Source organism: Tauraco erythrolophus, chromosome 1 (assembly GCF_009769465.1).
Source record: "Tauraco erythrolophus isolate bTauEry1 chromosome 1, bTauEry1.pri, whole genome shotgun sequence".
NCBI lineage: Eukaryota > Metazoa > Chordata > Aves > Musophagiformes > Musophagidae > Tauraco > Tauraco erythrolophus.
In genome coordinates, this window is record NC_141465.1 from 46,311,621 (window position 1) to 46,328,077 (window position 16,457).

Sequence of the window (16,457 nt, forward strand, 5' to 3'; positions counted from 1 at the left end):
TTCCCGCCTGTGGTTCGGTGGGAGCCCAATGAGGCATGGTCTGTCGTGTTTCTCTCTTCTGTGCGTGCCTCCAGGTTCATCTCACACTAAAAAAGATGAGCTGTTACTGGCTGACGGAAGAAGGAAATGTGCATTTGCTCAGCTCTCCCCCATCTCTGCCAAAAGAGAGAGTGAGCCAATTCATGCATAATATTGGAGTCCTCTGCTGTTTAGCAACTTTTGCACAGCATCCAACTGTACAAGGACACGTCCCTTGGGCCAGACAACCTTTGGCTGTACTTTTGCCTTGGTGGAGTAAGATCAGTACAATCTATCCTTGTACAAGAGAGCAAAATACACAGATGCTAAAATCAGCAACCGTGTTTTGACCAGGAAGAAAACAGTAAAGGGGAAGACGTCTTAGCTTGTGGAAAAAAGAGATAATGTAAATGTGAGCATATCCTCTTTTACTACCCATGACCGTTGTCAAACTCTCTAAAACGCCAGATTTTACTGGTTGCTTTTTAGCATTATTGTTTTTACACTGTTTTCCTCTTTGTAGATGACGTTAGCTTGCTAAGGAGACTCTCTTGTTTGAGGAATGTTAGAGTGTAAAAACACTCTCAGCCCTGGGCTAGGTGGTGACTCACACCCAAAAGTAACAGAACTACGGGAGCAAAAAACCCAGGTGATTTTAGGTTCCCGGTGAGCAAGCTAGGGTGTAACACAGATGTGCAGATCTTGTTGCATACCTTAGTCTACAAGTCTCTGAGCTAAGAACATGCTGTGCTCAGAGCCTGGTGCTTGTTCTGGAAGGCGACAGGGTCAACTACTATGGATAAGCTCATAGCCATCAATCATAAGTAAACTGCCATAAATAAAACCAAAACCATTAAGGCGATGTGAAATGGTAATTTTAGTTGGTAAACCTGTGGGATTTCCTGTATGTTTGTATTTCCCTTGTGGAGTGAAAGGCACGAGAGGAACAGTTTTATCTGCACACAAATTCGCCCCCTCCTTCCCCTCAGCTGAAAAATTGATCTGCCTGCGGGAAGGCTGAGGAGCACTGTGTGAACCACTCGGCTCACCTGCCAGCCCCAGAGGTGTGCTACTGGAGCACAGGAGAGCTCAACACCATCCCTCCCAACTGGAAAAGAGGGACCCTTTCTGCCCATGTCAATCTTCTACGCCAACTTGTTTTCTCTCACCTTTTTCCTCTCACTGCATTTGTGACCTCCCTCTCTGCTGGACTTTCTTGTCTATGCCTGGAGCACCTCCCTGTCCCAGGGGCCCTGCTGAGGTCTTCACAGAATTTTTTTCTCACCCTTGGTAATTTTCTTGAGGAATTCTGACACCTCATCGCCCCTGCTTTCAAGATTTCTCGTTTATGGCTTCCTCTAGCCCCTTCTCATGTATGGTTACTGCTAGCAGCTTTTATTACTGATTTTGACAGTGTTTCCTTAAAACCTGGTCAATTATTATTTTGAGAGCTGGAGAACAATAAGCTCACTCTTTTTTAAAAATGTAATTCATTTGAAACATCAAGGTTTTGAGCTAGGTTCATTTTTAGTAGTCATGGCTGTGCTGGCCCCATGGCCTCATCTGACCCAGTATGGGAGGCTTTGGCTCTATGCCAGCGTATCTGGAGCACTCCTGGTGCCCACTGAGCCATTATTCCTAAACACAGGATGCAGGGGGCCATGGTGTGGTGCCCCATGCCGATGTGAATGCGCGCAGGTTGTCTCCCCGTGCTGGCACAGCAGCAGCTTCTCCTCCCTTATGGGACACGCTGCAAATCCGAGCAACTGTCCCTAAAAGCCTGGCAACCGTAGCTTTGCAGCATGTTTGGCACCCTGCAGCCACAAACATCTGAAAGGGTGCTACAGCATGCCTTGCATAAAAGGTATATATTTGAAGGATATGAATATTTATTTATGAAGAGATTGAAGCTGCATTTGTTTTTCTAGTGCTTAGTTTCCTGCTGGTGTGAAGGCAGTTACGGGGGACAGCTGGCCTGACAAGGAGGGACATGGTGGTACCCATGGGCAGGTGAACTCCTCGGACCCGACTTTCCCTCCATGCTGAGTGCAGGAAGGAGGGCAATGACAAATAGAGAAAAAAGAAACATCAGAGCAAGGGAGAGGAAAAGTGTGCAATGTGATTGGAAAGAATGCAGTGAAAGCATGCAAAGAAACGATGGCAGATTTTTTGCATGCGTGCTCTCCGTTATCGACTTTCTACTCCCACTAGTAAGGACTGCTTTCCTACCTCTCCCTTCTCCCACTTCCTATTCCCAGCTCAGCAGTGCAGTTGGAGGTGGGGGGGATATGCTCCTCCTGAGGCTAAAGCTTAAGGGATATTTTTGTGGGCAGTTTCCAGCCATGTAAGAGGAAAACCACTTATTTCTCCAGGATGCGCAGGGCTGGCGATGGGTAGGTGCCCAGTGACACAGCCCTCCCAGCCCTGATTTTGCTCAAAGTGCTCCAGTAGCCCGGTAAGTCTTGTTATAATCTTTGTTTCCTAATGTACCCTTGTAGTTGAAACAGGTCTTTATGTTGTTTGTTTTGTGGTAGGGCATAGCAGAGGATGAGTGCTAATTTGTGTGCAGAGGAGAAACCCTGCCTCCTAATAAATCTAGGAGAGTTTTTCTCCCCTCCTTAGGTGGGATTTATTTTTGACTAGAAATAACAGTTCTTCAACAGTGTGTTGATAAGCGTGAGAATTAGATCAAGTTTTAACTGTTGAAAGGGAATGCTCAAAGACATGTTTCGTGCTGACTTTTCTTTTGATTGTTCTAGATAATATATTTTGTAAACATTTTGACATACAAACATTTTTACTTCAGGAGAAGGAAATTAATATGAGATCTTTAAAAAAATTCATAAAGAGCAACTTACTTGTAGTAAGTTGTACAGAAGAGCTGCTTTCTTCTCCTGGGATGGAGATTTAGCCATTTTGATTTATTCATCTAATCTATTTAATTTGTCCTAAAGCAAAAAGAAAAAGGAACAGCTAAGCAGAATTGTGCTTACAACAGAGAGGAAACTATCTGGGCCTCTCCAAGCATGCCTGTGTAATTACAATGCCCTAATTCTCTTTATAGATTACCAAGCTTGAGCCATCGATGATCTTACTGAAAAAAACCCAAGCAGATACCCTGAAGTAATATATCATATGATAATCCCAGTCCGGTGGTGGTTTTGGATTAGCAAATGTTATTAAACACTTTGCTGAAAAGCGCGCCAGATGTTTTTCCTGGTGCATTCTTGAAGGTTACAGCCGCATCTCGTAACCTTTTAGCAGCCACAGCAGACATGAGGATTTCCTGCCGAGCGCCTGGGCATTGTTCACCTTCAGATGAGTCAGTGACATGAGGGGTTGTGGCAGGGCAGGAAAGGACAGATAAAACCAAGTGTCTTGGAGCTTCTGACTAAAAAGAAACTGGCAGGTTTCAGATGCCCGACCGGTATTTTTAGGGCTCATTTTGCAAGAAGCTGGTGTTGCAGGCAGCGCTGGTGTGAACCCACAGCGTCAGACTGTGCTGGGGCCTCTCGCGAGGTGATGGCCCGAGGAAGGTGTCCTGAGGCGGTGCTGACACCCTGCGCTCCGCACGTCAGGGCAACGTGGGTGGGCCAGAGGCTCGCCACAGAGCACCCTGCTCTTTTTCCAAAATGAAAGGCAAGAAAAAAAGCCCAAATGGCACCCAGGCACCCTCTGCCCTCCAGGAAAAGAGAGGAGACGGGCTTGTAAGCAAACAGAATTGCGCTGGAGTGGTGGCTCAGCCATTAGTCAGCCCTGCCATGGGGCTCAGCGAGATGTGAGCTCTCCTCCCATGCCAAAAAGCCCTGTAACATCTCCAAGGAGGTGGCTGGCAGGTACTGGCCAGGACTCGGTTGCTCTGGGGCTGCTGGTCTCACTGCGGGGACCAGGTCCTCACCCTACTGTGACACAGCCAGGGATGCATCGGGGCTGCCAGGTGGAGTGTGTCTTTCTCGGCTGGCCGAAGGACATGCAAAACATGGCACTTGGTTGCAGTGGGCAGCAATTCCCGAAACAGAGGTTATAGTACACATTTGTTACTGGTGGCTGTAAAACCCTCTTATTTAATGCTTTAATAGTACAGTTGCTTTTCTCAAGAATAAAACAGAGTAAATTGGTTTATACGTAAGTGCAGCATTTAGTGTCTTCAGCAGACTTTCTGTAGGCTTCCTTGTGATATGGTCATCAGAAGCTCACCGTTACTTTTTAATGAAAATAACACAAAAATGTATCATGACGAGGTGCAACTTCTGTGCTATTTACGCACGTTATAACTCAGGTACCATATTTGCTGGGAATTAAGTAAAATTCCACTATATTTCTGTGGGAGAAGTCTTTTAACTATATCTTTAACCGAGCAAAAGAAGAGGAACTCACGTATGTGCGCTCACTCACACTTTACACGAGTCACACATAACTATGAGGCTCTGTGATTTAATAAACTACATTGAAGAAAAGGGGATGTAGTTAATGGTGGCAGCTCTGCCGGATGTCCATGGAGGTCGTTGCCAGGTGTCTCAGTGAGGATTGGTTCAAGGGCAGCCCTGAACATCCTCCTGGCCATACTGACCTGGCACTGGGGGCACCCCGAAGCTCTCCCGAAATGTGAGTGTTCAGGCCCCCATCGCTGGCAGCTCCCTGGCCAAGGCGATGGCTCAGTTTGCAGGGTTTTGGTCATAGAGGCTCTCTGAAAAAAATATTTATGTTTTGTGCCAGCCATGTTGCAGAAAGCTGGTTTTGGGAACTCCTGCCGTTCCGCTGCAAGGCACTGTATTTCGTTGCTCGTAAAACTCTGTGTATGCTTTACCCAGCAGCAGCCTGTGAGACAGGTAGCCAAGTGTGTGTCCGTGGCCCCGTAATATGGCCTTTGTGTATCACGTTCAAGCCCGAAAGTCTCTTCAGACGAGACACTTCCCCACGGCCGTGACTCAGCTTTCACATCCCAGCGGGTGCTATATCTCGTCCGCCACAGCTCAGCCCCACTGCAGAGAAGCTGTCTCAGACCAAACCAGGCTCTTCCCAAATACCGTTTGTCGTCATGAGATTGCTGGGGCTCAGCCTCACTGGAAAGGGACGTTGTTTTGACTTTGAGTGGCGGTGGCGTGTGTCCGCATGGTGTGTCAGCAGATGCTGAGCCTGCAGATGTTCCCTGTGCTGCAGCGGGGCAGGTTTGTCGGGCTGCAGCCGCACCAGGGACAATGCAATTAGATTTTGATACTCAGAGTTATTTGCAATCACTTCCCCAGGCAGCCGGCTTTCCCATGGAGTACTTGGCAGAACCTTCTGTGCAGGGCAAGTGTTGATGCACCAAGGGGTTGAGGGCTTCCAGCTCCTCACGGCCATCTCTGTGCCCCTCCATCCTGCCCAGCTCCCACAGTAGCTCCTCTGAAAAACATACCACAGCACCTGTGACGGGTTTAGGGGGGGAAGTGGATGCTCTTTGGAGCTGCGTAAAGTAAGACCACCATGGCTGAACTTAGAAAAGATCGTGAAACAGAAGGACCAGCTGCAAGTGCTGCTGTCCCCATAATGCTGGGGCTGTGAAGCCCATGGGGCAGCCCAGCCAGCTGAGGGGCTGGAGATGCATCCCAGCAAGTGGTGAGGGCTGGCCTGGCACAGCCCACATGCATACAGCTGCATGTGGCAGATTTACATTTGTTTTACATTATTCTGCAAACAGGAGCACTTCATGCTTTATATTTTAAATCAATTGTTTCTTGATCCCAGCGGCTCAACAGCTTCTCTAAGAGAGAGTAGGAGATAATGTCACGTCCTCCTCTACACCTCATGAACCCTTCTTGCTTTTAGGCCTGTGTTAAGAGGACCTTTGGCTTTTACAGTCCTGTGCTTATTCCAGAAAATACTCTAGCTGAGAAACCAGACGCAAGCATGTGTAAGAGAAGCCCCAGCTGCCTGAACTGTGCTGGAGGGGCACGTGGCTATGGGTACGTAGAGGCAAACCTAGTCCTACCTGGGAGTGAAACAAGAATGTCTGACTATGTTGAACAGCAGAGGTGAAAAGTGCTTTGGCTTTTAACAGCAAAAAATAATAGCTTGCTGACGCTAAGTCCACGGCAAGAAAAGGAACTCTGGGGTTCTGGCCATTGCACAGCTTCCTCATACACCCAAGGTTTCCCATGGGCATGACCCTGCAGGACTTCTGCAATGAAATTTCAGTCCAATCTCGATGATGGCAAACTCAACATGGAAATGTAGAATCATTTTATTACTTCTCTGTACTGTCTGTACTGAGTCAACAGATGTCTATAAATCCTGAGTATTTGCTTATGAAACATTTGCTGGTGTTTCTTTTTTTTTTTTCTTTAAGGATTATTTAACCTTGTCCTCCCTTAATCATCATTTGGACCAGCTATACTTTGTAATGTGGTGGACTTTGCCTTATCAGCCTTATTTACAGTCTGACAGCCTCCAGAGATATGTAGTTACGTGAAATGGGTGTGCCTCCTTACCTGGCTAAGGAACAGCATACACTGACTGCCATTAGCCCCTGAATTTTCAGCTAGTTTTGTTTAAAACTAGATTAATATAGTGTTGTTTCTGCCAGTTCTGCCTGTTGCTCTTCAGCAACAAATCATTCCTGCACCTGCACCACTAAATCCAATGCTTGCTAATCCATTGAGTTATGGCTAATGAGATCAATGGGAGGTAAAAATAATTAATCCAGAAAGTATTAATGTATCTCAGGAATTTACATTTGAGATTTTGCCAAATAAGAGTCTTTTAGTTTCTTCTGATTACATTTACCTGGAAAGAATGAAGACTAAACCATTTCCCTTGATGCCACTGCCTCTGTGGGGCTAGTGGCTCCCTGTGGCAGGCTATGTGGTGGGCCCCTGCACCTGGCATCCCTTCACCACTGCAGACCTCCCCTCCTGCTTCTTTTTTTCTTTACATTTTCTGCCTCAATGGCAAAGCTACAGCTTTGTACAGAGGTTATTACCTCTAGGAATGGTGAATGCAGATTTTGATCCTTCCTTCCACGTTAACTGTGAAAAAATTAAAAAAAAAAAAAAAAAGACCCATGTGCTTGCAACTGTAGCTGAAGTATATTCAGGCTGCATGGTGGGAAATGTTCTTGTACATCTGAGTTAGCCCAGGGTAGGAAGTTGGCTGGGGGAAAAAAGAACAAAATTCTACCGTATGAACTGATTGCAAAAGACATGAAACTGTAGACCAAAACTACTTCTGCTTCTTCTTGTACAAGTTGTGTGATGGTGTTTCTATGTTGGTGACTGAAACGGGTCAAATGTGAAAGTTCAGGGAGATTGTGAAGAGCCCAGACTGGAGTTTGCTCATCATGAGAGCAATTAGTGGAAGACTGTTCAAAGGTACCTTTGCAGTGATATCTAGGTGCCTGATTACATTAACCAGCTTTGAAAAATCTCATCTTGCACTTTTACCAGTGTGTTTTGTAAAAAACATTGCAATATCCAGGTTGCAGCTTGAAGATACTGATGGGCTTTCATATGCAAAGCTACCATCCCTCTCATGCTTTTTCCCCAGGTGGAAGAAGGTTTCTAGGAGGAATTTCAGGGGTTCATGTCCCTTCCCCACACGGTGAGCTCTTGGAAGGTGATTTGGAAGACACGAAGCCAGCTCATCATGCTGTAGAGCAAACTTTCAGGGAGGATGGACACCTGGTTTCGTCTTCCTGAAGCATGGTCTTTTTAACCTGTTTTAGTGGAGAAGGGAAACAGAGCTCAAGAATGTGGAGATGTCTCTTTCCTTTGAGTGAATGTGACCACCTCACACCTGCTACGTGAACAATAGAAATACACAAAGGTCCAAATGCAAATAAACAAAACTAATTTAGAGGAGTTTCTACAACCAGTGTTTGTGTTTCATCCTCATGAGCTGATTATGCCCTGGGGCTTTATGTCTCTCGCTTTGGCCTCCTGTAAATCTGTGAAATGAAACCGAAACTGGTTTGAAGACGGATTTTTTCCCCCTCCCTATTTTCAGCAGAGGTGTGTACCCATGCTTTATTCTGTTATCAACCACAGCGAGTGTTTTTGACTGCAAAAAAAGCCAGAGTGTGGTAAGGCGAGGCCTGGGGGACAGAAGAACTGCACCTGGCAGTGCATTTGGTGTCGGGCTGTGCTCCTACCCTGGACCCCACGTGCACCATCTTCAGTCTCACACTCTCTCCTCCACAAGCTCCCTACGAGGACTAGTCTGAGCTCCTGATGGGCTCTAAAGCCCTTCATCAAAGTTGCACTTAGCAAAAACCTGCTCAACAGAAAAAAAGTTAGGCAGGTCTTGGGGGGAGAAAATCGAGTCCTGGGAGGGAGAAAAACGAGTCCTGGGAGGGAGTCATGCCTGGATGGCGAAGTTACGGCCTGTTTTGAGCTTGCAGCGAGATTAAACATTAGCGGCAGCAACGCTAGTCATGTGTTGTTTTGTTTCAGATAGCAGCTAATGTCTTTATTTAAATTGCAGCCACTTCTCTGAACCCTGAGTTCCAAGAAAAAAAAGCATTTAAGCAAGCCTGCCCAGGCAAGCAAAACAACTGGGCGAAGCCGAGTCTGTTACGTGAGGAGAATTAGTCAAACCAAGGCCAACAGCTGCACGCCGCGGCTTTCCTCCATGCTGTGCCTGCGCCGCTGTGCACGCTCCTTCAGCTCCACTTTTGCTTCCCTGGAGGCGAGTGGAGGGAGAGCCCCGGGGAGTGAGCGCTGTGAGGAGGAAACTTGTGCAAGCTGAAGGAAATAAACCTTCTGGTCAACTCACAGAAAGGGAGGCACGAGGCACGTCTCTGCGCTAACCTCCAGCCCGAGGTAACGCTGTGCGGCGATGAATTGCGCAGTGGTTTCCCGAGTCTCTCTCTGCTCCACACGTAGCTGGTGTTTTCCCTGCAGCTGTGTCAGTGAGACCTCCGTGTTCAGCTGGCCAGGCTCCAGGGTGGCACAGCTCCCAAGACAAAATGCTGTATGCAGGAATGCATTAAAGCACCTATATGCTCTTTGGGGAAAAGTTTGCATTGGCTTTTTGAACTACATTGAGAGCAAAGGCTCTTTAAAAGAAGAGAGGAGAGGGAAAGGTTGTTTTTCTCGCATGTATTATGTTTTAACTCAAATTATGTAGGCAAAAAAGCCTCCTTCCATGTTGTCGCTATGGCTACAGCTCAGATCATTGTACAAGAGCCTGACGGCAGGAAAACACCAAGCAGAGAGGGGGTGGTGAGCCCAGAACTCCTTCTTCTTGCAGACAGCTATGGCGCTCTGCCGCGTCCTCTGGCTGCAAGTTTGTCCGAGGCCACCTTTCCATCCTCACCTGACGGGAACACGGAAACGCTGCAATTGCAAAGTCTTTTCCAGCTGGCTTGGCCTGAATAGGACTTCCTGGGTCATGAACTTGAGAGCGAGAGCAAGGAGGATCTTTGCACCTCACGTCCCCGAAGATGTTATCAGCACTGTCATAAAACCTGCTCTCTAACTCTTCCCCAGAGGCAGGCGCGCTGCAGCGAGGAAAGAGGGTAATGCAGAAGGCTGACATACCTGCAGGCCCCACATGAGCCCTGTACCTGTGCTGCGGTGGATTCCCACTGGTGTGACACCAGTGACCTGCTCAAAGCCTCCTGGTGCTGCTTCGCCCCGATCATACGCTCGCACTGCAGTTTGGCGGTGCGATCGTGATCCTGGAAACAAGGAAAGTCAAGTTGGGTGAGGTTTCTCCCATGCTATACCCACAGAAAATACTCTGCATTACATCTCGGTTGTAGTTACAGAGTGACTTTGGTCCCTCTGTAGCTTGGGAAAATTTAATTGAGGGAATTTAAAATTGGTCTTTTCTTGAGCCATGGCATTACCACATCACTCTGTTGTAGGCTCTGTACCATAACTGTGAGAGTATTTCTGCTGTTTTTAAAAACCTTGCCTCTTAGTAGGATCTCAGTGAGTCAGATGTGAAAGGTTAGTCCTTGTCTTTACTTTCACATGTGAATGTTTAAAATTATCAGTTGGCTAGAAAAGGTCTTCTCATTTAGAACTGCGCTGCTTGTTTTCTGTGACTTCCTGGGAATCTATTTCAGCAGAATTTGTTTAGAAAATGCAATAGTAAACTGCATTGACAGAAGATGATGAACAAGATATGATAAACACTTTTAAATTGATTGAAGCCGCTTACTTTCCTAATTATAATGCCTAATTAGTTAGCTTGTTCCATTCAGTCATGCAGCTTTAATAGCCTTATTGTGCTCCAGAAGTCTGGGGCCAGAGATTTAAGCAGGTCTGTCCTAGATATCTAGTGAGCTGTTAATTTGAAAATAAAAACATTCTTAAACTGCTCTGCTAGTAATCATCTTCTGGACTGATAGACGGAGCCAAAAGGATTAGCTTAAAATAACTTCAAACCAGATTCCGCTAGGACTGAGATGTACGAGCATGTTACTGCAGCTCACTGGGTTACCAGTGATGAGAAGACAACACCCTGAGGCTCAGCAAGCGCTACTGGAGACCATCTCAACTTCCCCATACTGCCTCCAGCGCTAGCTACTGGGTGGGTTCATCAGGTGGGCTTACTCTCACCTCCTGCGGCCTACTGACCTGCAGAAGAACACAGGCTCAGCAAGAGCAAACAGGGAAGTTTATAGCCTGGCATTTATCTGCTCTCAAGAGAGAAACACAGATTTCTGTTCCCCTGGGGCAGGAGAGGGATTTGAGCCTCAAGCTCCTGCACATCGTATGAAGCTCTCACAGCTGAGGTGCTGCGCAGGCACGGGGAGTGTCTGGAAATGACTGTTTCTTACACAAAACCTGATCTGCTAAATCAGGGTAATTTACATGACAGATTCTGGGCTCAGTCCAGCCTGTGTTTGTCCAGATAACCATGCTACCTCCTGCTTTCTTCCAAGAGCTCCTGTATTTCTTATCAATCTTCTCATTCCTGAGGCAAAGCTGACAGCTGTGTCTCACACCTGAGCAGAGCCGACACACTGCTGCCTACGCCTTAGTTAAAAACAAAACCAAAACAAGAATAGTTTCATGCTAAATACCCCGCACTTGGCACTGGGCAGAGGGACACCTTGTTCTTAAAATTAGTTCAGCATTACTTATGGTTGAAGCAGTTACTGCCAACTACTCCCTAGGATGAGGAGACATCTTCCAGATGACACATGATTTACGCAGAGATCAAAACTAGTTTAAAACTTTGTTTTATTTAAACCAGTGCATGTTGCAAGGCAGGTAAGTCTCTTCCCTTCCTTTGAAGTGAAAGCAGTGATGGCCAAAGTAAGCCTTTTATTGTAAGATTACTACAAAGCAGGAGGAGGGTGGCATTAAAACTGGTGTACATCCACTTTCAGCATCAACTCATGAGACAGGCAGGCAGAGATTGCAACATTGGTAAGTTTGTTTCCAGGCTGATAAAAAGTTGATGAGCAGCATTACTTTCACTTACTGCTGTGCAAAGGTTTAAACACAGAGGACCTGAGTCTTCCACTGCTTAACACAGCACTTAATTTCAGGCAGCTTATCCCTGCCACAGACCACACAGCACTGAAGAACATGCAAAAACTGTACAGAATCTGGAATAATGTACATAAATCCAGACTACCAGAAGCAGTCAAGTTTGATGTTTTAAGACTCACCTAAGGGAGTTTCTTGTGGTTTGTAAAACTACTTTCTCCTACTCTTGACTAATGAAACTTATTTTTGTGATTTAGGCTTTGAAACTAGAGCTAGATGTGTCTTCCCCTTCAAGGTTATGCCCTCCTGACTGAGGTGCTCCACAGTTAACAAAGTCCCAAGGAGGCAGTGCCACAAGCTCCAGATTTTCTGGAGCGAGCAGAGACCAGTAGCCTGATTTAGGGGCTCCAACTGCACCAACCATAACTCAGTTGTAATTCACTTGCACAGAATACTCACTGGAGAGGATGCCTTGCTCAACCCAGGAAGCAGAGGTTGATCCCAAACCCCTCCAAGCACTCAGCTTCAGCACAGGTGCTTAGAACCTCACCCCTGGGTCCTGCAGGCATACAAGTGCACCTTTTATCACTCCGGAACCATGGTAAATCATGCTTCAATCATGAAAGTGTTTGGGTGAATTAGAGAGTCTTTTATTGATTTGCATGTTATCTAACTGAAGACTGTATGTGAGGAAAAAGTCAAAACTGCCATGAAGTGAAAACACTATTTATTTTTATAAAAGGCAATAATTAAAACAAACCCTACCAGTGTGTACATTGTACACATTTGAATGACACTTACAAGAATGAAGTTTCCATATACAAAGATTACAAGCCCACACTGGTAAAGGATGCACACAAGCATATACTCAACTTCACAGATGCCTCAACTGGCCATCACAGTACCAATTACTCTATGACCACACCTGCACAGGATTTTCATTACTAGCATCCACACTACTTTATTCCACTACAAACTGTACCCAGAAAGCAAGAAGGAGTTTATTCAGAGAGCATACATATTCGCAGAAAGAATTTATTTGCTGGAATAATCTCTCACTCTTCTGTTGCCATCTTCAAGAGATATTCTTTGTCAATTTTGAAGAGCCTCCACCCCTCCTCGGTGGACAGATCAGAAGCACCCCTTCTCTTGTAGAACCTGATGGACGGTTCGTTCCACTCTGCAACCAGGAAGTGCATACTGCTGCAGCGGCACTTCACAGCAACCTGCAAAAGTGTGCAACACGACAGGTTTCAAACAGCCCCAGATCATAAGCCTAGTGAGAACTGGTGAGGCTACTCAGCAACTAACTGTGTATCACCAGCAGTCAAGTTCATTTTGTTGGTCACTTCAGCACTTGTCACTGGTTAACAGACTCTAGACAGTGTTTTAAGCTGTCCAGTGTCCCATCACCTCCTTTAGTTTAATTCTGAGTAGTGCTGAAGGAGCAGCTCTCATGCAGCTAGCAGAAGAGCAAGAATACTGCCTTGCCATGTGTCCTTAGTTCTGCTTCTTTAGACTTAGCACTTGGACATACCTGACTCAACTTCTTCAGAATTTCAGACCCAATGCCAAGTCCTAAAAAAAAAAAAATTACAACAAGAAGCTAAGTTTTAATTTTAAAGAAGTCCTATAGGAAGCAACTCATCTAATTCTCTAATACATACCTCTATACTCAGCCATCACATAAAAATCTTCAAGATACAGCAGTTTTCCAATCCATGGATCGTAAGTGAAGTAATACATGGCAAAGCCCACAACGGTGTGTTCTGAAACAAAGGATGTAACTTCAGCTACTCTGAATTTAAAAGGCAGAAATACTAAGGCTTACATGCATGTTTAAACACACATTCTCTTTCATTGACATGCAGACATTGCTACTAGGTTAAAATTAAGAAAGAAGTTTGCAAGTAAGCACACAACTGAAAATGCAAGTTCTGACCAACTTGTTATCAACCAAACAGAATGAAGATTGCCTTTGCCATACCCTGAGATCCTCAAAAGCACTATCATAGTAAGTGCTGAACACGAGGGTTTTTTTTTTTTTTCTACAAACAAATGCATACCCTACTGACTTATCAGTACTTCCGTTCTGGAATACAAGTAAAGACGTTACACAGCAGTTCACAATCTAGACATTGCCCAAACTCTGCTTCCTTAGCAACCGAAACAGTCTATTGAGCTCTAAAGAACACTGATCTTTCAACGTTTATTCCTCAGTAACTACACTGTGTGAGAAGGCATGCTCACAGGCCACCTTTACAGCAGCGTTTCCAGCACATCAACATGTCCTTCCACTGAGCAGATCACACCATTTTCTTTACCTTCAGCACCATAAAGTCAAGGTACATAAAGCTGCAGCTCCAATTATAATTCTGTGGCTCAACAGGGAAGAGAAACCAAGTCTTCCAACAGCAGCCCACTCAAACCTAAATCTTGAGTATTTTAACTACATCTGCTATAACACCCTGCACATACTGTAACAGAAGCGTGCGAACAGATTTCTGATCTACTGTGTCTTTGGTAAAGGTTTGGGAACAGCACTTGTCCCTGTAGACCTTACCTCATATTATGATCATCTACTTTATTGTGTAACGGATCTTTTAGTTACCTCCCCGCCCATCCATGTACACGGAAGGGCCATGTACATGGCGAAGCTAGAGACTGTAACCTGAAGATTGGGGACAAATTAAAGAAAAAAATGTGATTCAACAGGATTACATAAAGGTAAGTCAGGGTCAAACAAGAAAAGCCATTTAATTAACTGGAGTCAAGTACAATATGTTATACCTGATCTTCCCACGCCTCCAGGATTAGCAACTACTTCAGCAGAGTATCACTACATGTTACTGCATTTAACAGTTAACCTACTCCTCCTACCCCAGCTCATCGGTGGAACCTTATGTATAACCAATAACATTAAGCATAAGATGCCTCTCCTGTATGTAGCGTCTAAAAACAAGCACGAGGAAGTCTCACCTTCAGGCGACCACTGTTCTTTTGGCACTTCTGCAACCAGACAGTGGTAGAAAGGATGCTCGCCAAAACCATCCTCGAGCAGTTCTAGAAAAGCAGAACAAACAGGCACCTGAGCTACAGACACCGTGGCTAGGCTACCGACCCGCTGAGCGGATGCTGTTTTTATACCTTTCTCAGTTAGCACCACTTGATCCTCCATGTCCTCGTACTTCGCTAGTTCCTGGAAAAAGAAGGGCATGTCAGCGGACTCTCCCCGCAGCCGCTTCCCCATTGGCCGCTCCCCGCCCCCCCGCAGCCTTGCGCAAGAGCTTGTTTTCGCTCGGACGGAAGGGCAAAGGTGCCCCCCCCCCGCACCGCTGGAGGCCGCGGGTTTGCCCCAGACTCGGCCGCCCACCACCGCGACACCGACGTCTGACGAGACCTCCGGCCCCGCCGCGCCCCTCCGCCGGCGGGGGACAGGCGACGCCCAGTGCCGAGTGGCGCCGGTGAGACCGAGACCCTTCCCCCTCACCTTGATCAGTCGCAGCAGGTCGGGGCAGTCCTCGGGACGCGCGGCGCGGATGCTGAACGAGGCCATTTTCGACGGCGCTTCCCCCTGCGGCCCCCTCGGCTGACGAGTCCCCGATGTGTGAACAGGAGGAGCAACTGCTTCTTCATTCGTGTCCCGGGCGCGGCGGCCACCTGCGGTCAGTCAGGCTGCGAGCATGTCCCGGCGGCGTTGAGCTGGTAGGCGACCCTCACACGGCTGCCGCTGCGTCCGACCCCAACTGTGCCGGCTACCGGCGCCGCTCTCCCTATTTATAGACGTCTATGCTCCGCCCCTCCCCGCACGCAAGCCAATGGGAGCGCCTGTGTTGCTCGCCCTCAGCCAATCATAGGCGCCCCTCCCCGGAATCTTGCCTCAGCCTGCCAGCAACAGCTGGTGCGGGTTGTCGCGTGACTCGGCCCCCCGGCGCGCGGTGGCGCCCCCTAGCGGAGCCGGGCGGCGCGGTGGGGCGGCCGGGGAGGCGGTGCCCGTTCTCCCTCTGCGGGGCGGGGGTCGGTGGGCGGGCCGGGCTCCGACGGGACCCCCCAGCCCGGGGAGCCCCTCGGGACCGCGGGCTTCTCCCGGCAGCGGCTTACCGCGGTTCCCCGAAAAGCGAGCCCGTCTTTGCCGCAGCGGGTGCGACTGCGCCTGGCTCGGGGCTCTCCCTGCGCGGGCGCTGGGCGCCGCGGCACCATCTTAGGCGCTGCGCCGCCGCCTTGGCCGCAGGCTCCGCGGTCAGGGAGCACGGCGGGTTTCACCACGGAAATGTACCGCTGTGTGGAGAAGGAAAAAAAAAAAAAGAAAAAGAAAAGCCTCTGTTCTTACTTGAAGTACTAAGTAATAATCCGTATCAAAGCCTGTGGGGGTGGGGAGGTGTCTAACACCAAGATACGTCCCTAGGCCGGAGCGTCCTGATGGAAAAGGGCTCAAATCGTTGGAAGTTTCACTTTGGGCTTGGGACGTTACACACACCGTAACCGACCCGGTTTACCAGCCTGACTAGAGAGGAAGGGATAGTGCTGGGAGAATCATAAAGGACAGGACAGGAGCATTTTCAAAACAGGAGGGATCTGCCAGTAGTCTCTCTCCCATAAGGGAGGCTGAGACTCCTTCCCGATGGAGGTATGGGAGTCCCTCAGGAGAGAAGTGGGTGTGATGAAGAAATTCAATCTGGATAAACTCCCTCAAGTCGGTTTGGAGTAGGAAAGGATGGAGGAATTCTCCCCAGCCCAGCTCTTCTTGTGAACATTACCTGCAGATACAGATCTACGCCACAGAATGAGAGCTGGATCCTGATCTAGATGACTGTGCGTGTCTATAGACCTACCAGCTAGGCCAGCCAGAGAGGCAGAATTTTTTGTCATACGCATGGTTTTCTCTTCACCCTCTTCTATAAACTTTGCAACTATCATGTCCATTCTTAGATACTGTAACGGAGCTCTTTATTTTACAAGTACCTTAATCTGACTTGTTTTAAGACTGATTTGGGATATGGGAAGACGCTAAGT

General features: G+C 47.4%; 1 protein-coding gene across 2 annotated transcripts; it reads right to left on the reverse strand.

Annotated features, from left to right (window-relative positions):
* Nucleotides 1-12,154: 12,154 nt before the first annotated feature.
* SAT1 (spermidine/spermine N1-acetyltransferase 1) lies at nt 12,155-15,183 on the reverse strand. Of its 2 annotated transcripts, XM_086608901.1 has the most exons (6): nt 14,935-15,183; nt 14,592-14,643; nt 14,424-14,507; nt 13,112-13,213; nt 12,982-13,022; nt 12,155-12,670 (listed from the first exon to the last, which is right to left on the reverse strand). In XM_086608901.1, exons 1-6 carry the CDS (start codon nt 14,998-15,000, stop codon nt 12,500-12,502), a joined length of 516 nt encoding a protein of 171 aa, XP_086465027.1. In that variant the 5' UTR covers nt 15,001-15,183; the 3' UTR covers nt 12,155-12,499. The 2 variants fall into 2 exon arrangements, with proteins under 2 accessions (XP_086465027.1, XP_086465017.1); XM_086608891.1 differs by having other exon boundaries at nt 14,424-14,643.
* Nucleotides 15,184-16,457: the final 1,274 nt, after the last annotated feature.